At 44.3% G+C, this 10,488-nt stretch overlaps 1 protein-coding gene across 2 annotated transcripts in view; it reads right to left on the reverse strand.

Annotated features, from left to right (window-relative positions):
- Positions 1 to 9,974, reverse strand: part of FREM1 (FRAS1 related extracellular matrix 1) — a 303,886-nt gene extending 293,912 nt beyond the window's left edge. For both annotated transcript variants that reach the window (XM_029605792.1, XM_029605799.1), the window contains exon 1: positions 9,500 to 9,974. In XM_029605792.1, the coding sequence (XP_029461652.1) occupies positions 9,500 to 9,730 (231 nt within the window). In that variant the 5' untranslated portion in view covers positions 9,731 to 9,974. The remainder of the gene's footprint in view (positions 1 to 9,499) is intronic.
- Between the last annotated feature and the right edge of the window lie 514 nt (positions 9,975 to 10,488).

Consider the following 10,488-nt stretch of genomic DNA (forward strand, 5'->3'; position numbering starts at 1 on the left):
TGAAGTACAGTTTCCCAAGGAGGCCTGTGGAAGTGGGAACAAATATTCTGTCCTTGCTCTAGTCTGTCCCGATCAAAAGAACAAACCCCTGCCTTTAATAGTGGGAACGAATATTCTCAGACATCTAATACATGACTGTAAAGAACTGGCTGTCCCAAATTACCTTAAGGAGTTAGCCATGGACAAAAATTGGGTAACTACATATCAGACCTATGTTTCTCATCAAAGTTCCAATCAAAGAGTTACTAGGCCAATGATGGCTAGATTGACCAGCACCAGACCAATAGTGTTCGAAAGGGATGAAGCGAAGGAAGTGGAATGCATTCTGAGAATGCCCAGACATGGTCAGAGTTTGTCCATATTGCTTGAGGCTTCAGAAAATTATCCTCTACCCGGAGGCTTACTAGTACAACCTCAACTCATCCGAACTGGCAGTAAGTCGCACACAAAGGCTAGGGTGCTAATGAAGAATATATCAGATTGTAGCATCAGTTTGCCTCCTAGAAGGACACTGGGTGTAGGTGAGCCAGTCGATATAGTGAGGACCATGAACGTTACAGGCTCGACCTATAAGGATGGTGCTAAACTAGAATCTATTGGAGAGGGTAACATGGAGTCTGAGAAGGTGTCGCTAGACTTCGGAGATTCTCCAATATCTGAAGAGTTTAAACAGCATATAGAAAAGAGAATTAATCAAGAGGCAAAAGGAGCATTTTCCTGTCATGACCTTGATATTGGATGTATTCCAGGAATAATGCATAAAATCACCCTGTTGGATCCAACTCCATTTAAAGAGCGCACACGTCATGTATCCCCAGCTGACTTTGAGGATCTCAGGCAGCACCTGAAGGAGCTATTAGCCACAGGAGTGATTGAGGAGTCTGATAGCCCTTATGCTTCACCTGTGGTATTGGTTAGAAAGAAGAATGGTACCTTGAGGATGGTTGTTGATTATCGTAAATTGAACAACATAACCAGAAAAGACTCCTATCCATTGCCTCGAATTGAAGAGACATTCACTCTCCTATCAGGTAGCAAGTGGTTCTCAGTACTAGATCTCAAGAGTGGGTACTATCAGATTGAGGTAGAAGAAATGGATAGGCCTAAAACTGCATTCACCACGCCCTTTGGAAACTGGCAATTTAAGAGAATGGCTCAAGGACTGACAAATGCTCCAGCAAGTTTTCAAAGAATGATAGAGAAAGTAATGACTGATATTAATCTACATGAAGTTGTGGCCTTCTTGGATGATCTTATAATATTCTCGGACACACTGGAAGAGCATGAGGACCGATTGATGAGGGTGTTACAACGACTGTTGAAATGCGGATTGAAGCTCTCTCCATCTAAATGTAAATTCTTTCAGAAGTCAGTGAAATATTTGGGTCATCATATCTCAGAGAAGGGGGTGCTCCCCGATGAAGAGAAAATTTCAGCCATTACTAAGTGGCCACAACCTAAAAACATTAGAGAGCTGCGATCTTTTCTAGGATTTGCGGGCTATTACCGAAGATTCGTGAATCAATACTCACGCTTGGTGAAGCCGCTCAGTAATCTGTTGGTGGGACTAACAAACAGTCGAAAGGATAGGAAAGAAGCCCGGATTCAAAGTCAGCAGCTATTGGGTACGCGGTGGACCTCAGAATGTCAGAAAGCATTCGAAATTATAAAGGAAAAACTCACGGTTGCCCCTGTGTTGGCTTTCGCAAATTGGAAGCTACCTTATGTATTACACACTGATGCCAGCACTACAGGGCTAGGCGCTGCACTTTACCAAATTCAAGAAGGAAAACTGCGAGTGATTTCATATGCCAGTCGTGGGCTCACTAAAAGTGAACGGAATTACCCTATCCACAAATTGGAATTTTTAGCCCTTAAATGGGCAGTTTGTGAAAAATTTCATGATTATCTATATGGTGCAGAGTTTAAAGTAGTGACAGATAATAACCCTCTGACGTACGTCCTGACGACTGCTAAACTGGATGCCACAGGTCATCGATGGTTAGCATCCCTCTCCCTGTACAACTTTGACATCGGATACAAATCTGGTAAAGCCAATATAGATGCTGACGGGTTGTCTAGGAGACCACATGATCCTGAAGAAGATGATGAAGAATTTTTGAAATATGAGGAGAGGGTTGCCAAGATGCTATCTCGAGTGAAGACAGATCAAGAAGGAATGGACACTCTATCTAAGGTAATAAGTAAGGCGGCATTCCAGAAGCATGATGTCTCTATTTTGACACATATTTCAGAAGATTCGGGAGACTACGACACTCCCATTACACCTCATTCTACTTCCAAGTTTGAGTGCAGCCCTGGTGCCTTGGTGGAAATCTTACCTGCAGGAGGAGATGCTGTTCCAGATGATTTTGATGACCCGGACCTGTGGCCTGGACAACCCACCCTACCTGGGTTTACCTTGGGTGACTGGAGAGTGTTCCAGAGGGAAGACCCATGTTTATCCCAAGTCATAATGATGCTGGAGAGAGGTGAGAAATTTGAAGATCGAGACAGGAATCGGGAGCATCCAGAATTTCGATTATTCTTCAGAGAATGGCAAAAACTATGTCTTCAAGAGGGAGTACTTTTCAGAAAAGTGATGAGGAGTGGAGGACCACACCAACAACTTGTGATTCCAAGAAAATATCGTCAGAGAGCTCTGGAGGGGGTACATGATGAAACTGGCCATCTGGGTTGTGAACGGACCTTGGACTTAGCACGTGCACGTTTTTATTGGCCGAGAATGGCACATGGGGTAGAGCAATGGGTGAAGACATGCGAAAGATGTGTGCGGAGAAAAGCTAGAGCAGAAAAAGCAGCCCCCTTGGTAAATATAAAAGCTTACGCCCCCATGGAGCTAGTTTGCATTGACTTCCTTACCTTAGAGCCTGACAACAAGGATACACGAAATGTTTTGGTAGTCACGGATCACTTTACTAAGTATGCTCAGGCATATCCCACTAGAGATCAGACTGCAAGAACTGTTGCTGTTACCCTGTGGGAGAATTTCATCTGCCACTATGGATTTCCAAAACGAATCCATAGTGACCAAGGAGCCAATTTTGAATCTGAACTCATTTCAGAGCTATGTAGAATAGCAGGCACTAAATCCAGAACCACTCCATATCACCCTCGAGGAAATCCAGTAGAACGCTTCAATAGAACCTTAATAGAAATGTTGGGTACATTAGAGGATAAGCGTAAGGAACATTGGAGAAAATATGTTCGGCCACTAGTACATGCCTATAATTGTACTCGGAATGACAGTACTGGAATTTCTCCGTTTTTTCTCATGTTTGGAAGAGAACCTCGACTTCCAATAGACTTATGCTTCGGCATCAGTCCAGTGGGTCATAACGCTAAAACTCATCACCAATATGTACGAGAGTTACATCAGAGGTTGAAGTATGCATACGAGCTGGCTACTCAGGAAGCTGAGAAACATCAACTAGCCAACAAACGCAGATGGGATGCGAAAGTAATGCCATCCTCAGTGGAAGAGGGTGATAGAGTATTGGTCAAGAATGTGAAGTTGAGGGGCAAGCACAAATTGGCTGATCGGTGGGAGTCTTCAGTGTATATTGTGGTAAAACAAATTGAAGGTATACCAGTCTATGTGGTGAAGCCAGAAACAGGGGATGGACCCGAAAGGACATTACACAGGGATCTACTGCGCCCCTGTGGATTTATTTCTGGAAGAGAAGAGGCTGATATTCACTGTGAACCATTCAATAGTACCAAGCAATTGAGGAAAAAGCAGAAGGAGGACGCTGAGGATAGTATGGATGGCTCTATTATGGAGAGCGGAAGTTCAGATCCAGCTGAACTGGATGAGTGTCCAATTACTGGTGAAATTCAGTCAAATGGAACATTAAATCCTAATGCGGAGGAGTTTCATCCAGAGTCATGGGAAGAGGATCCTGTGGAAGTTAGTATACCAGTAAATCATAACAATTCATGCGATTTGAACAGCTCAGTCAATGAAGAACAGCATGCATCCTCCTTGGGGAAGAAGAAAACTCTTGATGAATCAATGACTAAAATAGGACTTCTACCGTTACCTCAAAGATCGCAGAGACCAAGGAGACTGCCTAGTAGATTCGATGACTTTGAAGTGCAATTGCCCAAGGGGTTGCACAGCCACAACATATTGAGACAGTCATATTCAAGGAATCCATTAGAGGCGTGTATATCCATGCAGCAACTAAGTAGTATGATGCAAGAGATATTGAGCAAACAAACAGAGTTAATATATAAGCTGTGGACATAAATACCTGCCGGGGACGTCAGGTTTTAGGAGGGGACCATGTAACATACCTCTAGGAACTAGGGCAGAGAAATGTTGAATCATCATTGTGACATGAAAAGACTGACAATAGAGTGCTGTCTCTTTAAGAGCTGGGGGGGGGGAAAGGAGATTCAAAATTGGATTGTCTGAGCATGTGCAAACAGATCACTGCTCAGCTTGAACAGAGTTCCTGCCCTGCTCTGAATTAATAAATATTATCTGTACTGATTAAGGTTCTCTTTTCTGGAACCCTGCTGTGGACGACTTGGGAGTAATTGAACTGTGCCCTGTCAGGATTTGAAGCTCTTCTTTCGGATAGAGGCTGCTGTATTGTGGATTTGGCAGTTGAAGCAAAGAGCAGTACTGACGCCCTCTTCAGCTCTAAATTCAAATGGACACACAGTAGGATACAATCTGGGACTTTGCTTGTTCAGAGACTGCTTAAGGTCGGGTGCTATAATCACATGCTGATTCTGGTTGAAATACTTAACATGAGTTATGACAAAGTTGAGTTTTCTCTTGTACTATATACATGTGTTTATATGACAAATGCAGATGCTTAGGAAGTGAACAGATTTATTTCAGTCATTCATTCCAGTAAAGATAAAACTGTTACTCACTAAAGAGCGTGTGGATTCATTTCTGATACTGGGTTGGGAATCAAAGTGCAGGTTTCAGACACAAGGAGTCATAAAGAAAATTGAACTTCAAGGGTTACACATGCAATCCTATTCTAATCCTCATATCTTTCTTTAAGAGGCTAGTAAAGCTTGATTGCCTTTACCAAGGAAGTTAACCAAATATTTAAAAGGGCATAGACATATCCATAAAAAGTTACAGGTAGGATAGGCTCAAGCCAAGAACAAACCATCACCCATCTCAATAAATCAATAGGAAAAAAAAAATCACAAACAGGCTACAATACAACAAGCTCAAACTAAACCCTCAAAAAATGGAGATGTTCTGGATTGGGGAAAAAGGACTCCCAACCCCCTTTCCCAAATACAACCCTTGTGGGGGGGGCAACAATTCTCACTCTCAGTTCTCAAGTTCAAAGCTTGGATTTCATCCTTGATTCTAAACTGAACACTAAAGCTCAGATCCGAGCAGAGACTAAAGCAGCTTTCTTCCAGCGCTGCTATCTCTGCCCACTACTGGATGGCACAGCTTTCTCAACTGCGGTCCAGGCTACTGTGCTCTCGTGCTGGACCACTGCAATGCACTGTGGGTCCGATGCATTAAACTGCGCCCAGCCTAGCGCACAGGTGAACGAGCGGCTGGACGCACATTTTGGGCATGCTAGACTAGCACCCGATGGAAGAAGGGGATCAGCGCGTCTAAAACGTGCGCCCAAACAACTGTGTAGCCAATGGCGCTCATCACATGTAAATTCCATGCAGCTGAGGCTATTAGCTATTACCGCCCCCCCCCCCCCCCCCCCCCCCCGATGCAGTAAATCGCCAGTTGTCCAACACACACTTTTCGATGCGGCAATTTTAACTCCAGACCTGGAGCTGATGTTAAGTCATTCTGCCAGTCAAGGGCTCCTGAGAAATGCAAAAATATTGCTCTGTGTTTCCTCCTAAGTATCGTTGTGATACTTAGATCTACTGCTTGAAGTGTTCAAGATTAAAGGAATAATGTGACAACCTGATCTAAAAAAAATATATATATATTTCTGGACACACAATATACACATTCCAGGCATGTATATTGTGCGTACATATTTGGAAAAAATCAACTGAGGCGGCGTAAAACGGACGCTCGTATTGAGCAATTGTGGGCGCACAGTCACATCTCTTGGGCACCCGATGCATTTGAGTGCTAGGGATGCCCAAATCTTCCCTGGAGTGTCCTTTTTAATGCAGCAGCTCATTTAAATATTGCAGGAGACATGGCTGGGCACACATTAAAAAAAACAGGAACCCAGTTTGGACGCACGTTTTTACGCGCAGTTTATGGCATTGGCCTGTGTGTGTGTGTGGGGAGGGGGATCCTGAATACTAAACCACTGCTAACAACTACCTCAAAATGCTACTGACGCTCAGGTGATCATGAAAGTACATGAACATAAACATGACCGCATAACCAAATTCTGAAAAGTCTCCGCTGGTTGCCAATGCTATACCACACAATTTCAAGATCAGGACTGTAGCCTACAAATCCCTCGAGGATCTGACCAAAACCTACCTTAGCAGCTCACTCATTCCCTACAGATCCCCCACCCCCTCACCACCACCACCACCACCACCACCATCCTACTCACTATACTCACTATACTCAGTATCCCAGACCTGTCTGGTGATAGTTTCCCCCACCCTTTGGCATGCCCTGTCCCAGTCCCAAGACCTCCTAACTTTTCAAGAAAGCCATTAAAACCTGACTCTTTGAGGCAGCATTAGGCACTAGTGAACATTAGAGTCAACTACAATGTCACAGAGGTTTCACCCAAGTCTCACCATAATGCACCCTCTAGAAATCTGCCCCTTCCCCCCTCCCCCATTGGATGCCCATCTGGTCTCTCCCACCATGCCGTGTATCCAGTGAATAATTTGTGGGGGAACAGCCCGGAATGGAGTTCCCTTTCTTCTTTTCAGATTTAAGAAGCAGAACAGCAGGAGTGTTGTGCTCTAGTCATCTCCCCCCCCCCCCCCCCACCACCACCACCACCACACACACACACACACACACATTCCAGGCAGCCTCCAGGGAAGAGGAGGAGATGGGATGAGCCTGGACTAGACAGAATAGAGAAAAGCTACCCTGCTCCCTATTATAGTAAGCACTGGTGGGCAAAGGATGACTGGGAGATAAGCACTGGTGGGGACTGATGATAGAGAATAACTGGGATAAGGAGGAGGAATAACATGTTTGTATATGTGTGTGTGTGTGTTTGAAAGTGGGAGTTTACAACTAGCCCTAACCCCGTCCTCTCATACAAGTCACACCCAGCACTGGCCATGCTCCCTCACATGACCCCCTCCCCATGCTAATGTTCTATTTATCTATTTATTTATTTACTTGCAAAGTAAGCCCTGCTTTTACCCCTCAAGCCGAATCCTACCTAAGTTCCTTCCCCTATCCCTGTCAGCGTTGAATAGCTAAAACACCTATCCTTACCTGGACACTGCTCCTGACTTTTTAAGTGCTAGTCACTACTTAACATAGGTCACTGTAACTGATCTTGACCACTCATGAAATAACTGATTCTTGAAAATTAGTTGTAACTGGCTTTGAACTCTTATTTGTTGGAAAAGTGTGTCATAAATAAAGGTTGAGAATGATGATGAGAATCTTATTGCATGTTATCTCATCCTGCATAGCATCTGGTAAAATCAGCAGCATTAATCTTGGCAAGGTCCAAAAAAGGACAGATTTTGTCCTTAGAAATTATGGAAGTTGGTCTGGTTCATAGAAATAAAATTCTAAACCGGGATATAACAATCTATGCTTTCATGTTTATAACACTTATGAATATATGGCTACAGTAAACACCTCTTATTTATCCAGATAACTGTTTGGTTGGATAAACGTTAGCCAAATACATTGGGGACAGTCTGGGGACTTTCCCAGGGGGACTATTTTATCTGGCTAAATTAGTCAGATAACGCCTTTATTCAGTGTTATCCAGTTAACTTTTGTGGCTAAGTTTAGGACTGCTGTAGAACAGTCCTAAAATTAACTGAATAAATGATAATCCCCCCCCAAAAAAAAAACCAAACCCAACAAGCAGCCCGCCTCACCTCCCATTGCCCTTGTCAAAAGTGTGCGAGAGCCATGTGCCCTCTTGCACCCCCATCTCTTCGTTCACTTGTCCAAAGTAGGCAACTGCCATGGCGACACCCCCTGCCTCACAAACACACACACAATCTGCTGCCTCTTGATTCTCTTGTCAAAAATGGCTTCTCGATCTCCTGATGCCCTTGTCAAAAGTATGTGTGTACCACAGGGTCTCCCAACCTCCCCAACGTCCTTGTCAAAGTGTGTGAGTGCCACGAGCACCCCCTCACCATGCTCCAAAAAACCCATCCTCATCATCTACAATAGGAAAAAATAAAATGTAGGTCTAATGGCAGATAGCAGATTTCCACTGCCTCCCCTCAGTCTTATGCTTGCACACTTATGAAGCCCTTAAGTGCCAAGTTGCCCTCTCTGTCACCCAACCCTGACCACCACCCCTTAGACCAGCGCCATATCTCTGATACTATCTTCAAAACCCTGTGGAGGCAGAGGGAAGTGAGCCCCTTCCCCTTGGCATCCTTTGCTGATTTGCCAACAGCTCTCCCAAGGAATTCCTCTTTTCAGTCCCCGGCGGAGGGGAGGGAGGTACAAGTTTCAACCAGGGCAATCTAGCTGAGTAACTACTTAGGCCTGAATTTTCTAAGGCCGCAGACCTTAGAGAAACCGGCGGTAATGGGGGGCGAAGCGGGGGGCCGGCTTTCACACCCAATAGCACCACTGTGCAAGGTGGTGCTATTGGGCGCGATACTGGCGGCAATAAGGAGTCTTACTTTTCGCCGTCGGTGAAGTCGTCACAGAGCCCGCCCCGAGGCCGCCCCGACTCCTCCCCTTCCAGTGCAGACTCCGCCCCGACTCCTCCCCTTCCAGTACAGACTCAGCCCCGACCGCTCCCCTTCCGGTGCGGACTCCGCCCCAATTTAGATTTCGCGTGCGAAAAGTCCCTTTTTGCATGCGAAAAGTCCCTTTTTGGAAAATGACCCCCTTGGTTAGCTAACAGAATGCTAGAACTAAGTTTAAGGCTATTGCTTTCTTCTTCAAATGGCAACCAAATCCTCCAAGAGAACTAGTCTCATAACAGTTATAGAAATTATTTGATTTTACACAGCATATTTCAACCAAACAGGATCTCAGAGCTTGATTCAAGTATTATACCTCTGAAACATGCAAGCAGCCAACTCTGCAGTGATTACTGTGCACCATTTTCCAGCATCTGTGCACCAGTCACTGAAATGGGGGAGAGTAGATTGCACATAGATAATCATCATTTCCCTATCTTCAGATCCTTGAACTGAAACAGAAGCACAGCGACTTAGTGACCTAAATGCTTATCGACTATAGTATAAACCCTGGACTCCTGACCTGCTGTCCTACCACTCTGTGTTCTTAAAATCAAATCATGCTTTTTACCCTGAAAAAGAGTATAAGGCAAACCCTAGATCAACGCATAAACTGATTGGCACCACATACCTGGGGTGACAGCTTGCCCACTCGCTGGGTTATTGGTTCATTCATTACGACTTCCACTTTGCAAGTGTCTTTCTCCTTGGGAAGAGAGAATTGCAGGTCTTCTTCTGACAGGAAGACAGATTGGCCTTTCTTCACTTTTATCGCCGTGTTGACTCTGACAAAGGCCGAGCTAAGGCACCCCTGCATAACGACCATTAGTACCAGTAAAGGGCATTTGCTGAAGAGCTCCATCTTGAATGTGTGAGTTGGGGCTAGGGAAAGCCGCTATGAAACAGGTCGTCTCCTCTTCCTCCTGTGCTGCACTCCTTAATCAGGCAACACAGCTTCGGTCATATGTAACATTTGCTTCTTTCACTGAAATTTGCACAAAGGGGGGGGGGGGGGGGCCATTCAAGGAATCATGATAGTTTAATAAAGCTTGCTGATCAGTCTTCACATTGCTAACCATTAAGGTGCCTCTGTATGCTTTAAGGTTTTTAGTCTAAAAGAAAAAGACAATAAAAAAGGAGAAAATATTGAGGCTCATAACAGAGATTGATATATAAACAGTAAACTTTCATCAGTCACAAACTATAATTTGACATAAGAAATGTTGCAAACTATAATTTGACAAAAGACAGGGTGATAGAATCAGGTATATTATGCGGTGATACAGCAATGCCCTAACTAGAGAATTTAAGGTTAATATTCAGACGTTTTTTCTAGCTAAGACAGGATGTAGCTGGAAAAACTGTGGGTTCTTAATTTTACACCACTCTGAACACTTCAGACTTATCTGGGTAACTGTTTAGCCAAATAAGAGCAAGCTGGCTAAGTTGGAAGTGTTTTGGGTGCATTCTGGGATGGAGTTATCGGGATAACTTATCCAGTCATCTCTGATGTTCAGTGTTATCCCGATAACTAGGAGTTTGAGTTTACCCAGCTATATTCATCAGTGGAATGCCTAATTTGGCAATGCACCATAAAAAGGGTAATTTGATAACTACCTG

This window comes from Rhinatrema bivittatum, chromosome 1 (assembly GCF_901001135.1).
Source record: "Rhinatrema bivittatum chromosome 1, aRhiBiv1.1, whole genome shotgun sequence".
In the NCBI taxonomy this organism is placed as follows: Eukaryota; Metazoa; Chordata; class Amphibia; order Gymnophiona; family Rhinatrematidae; genus Rhinatrema; species Rhinatrema bivittatum.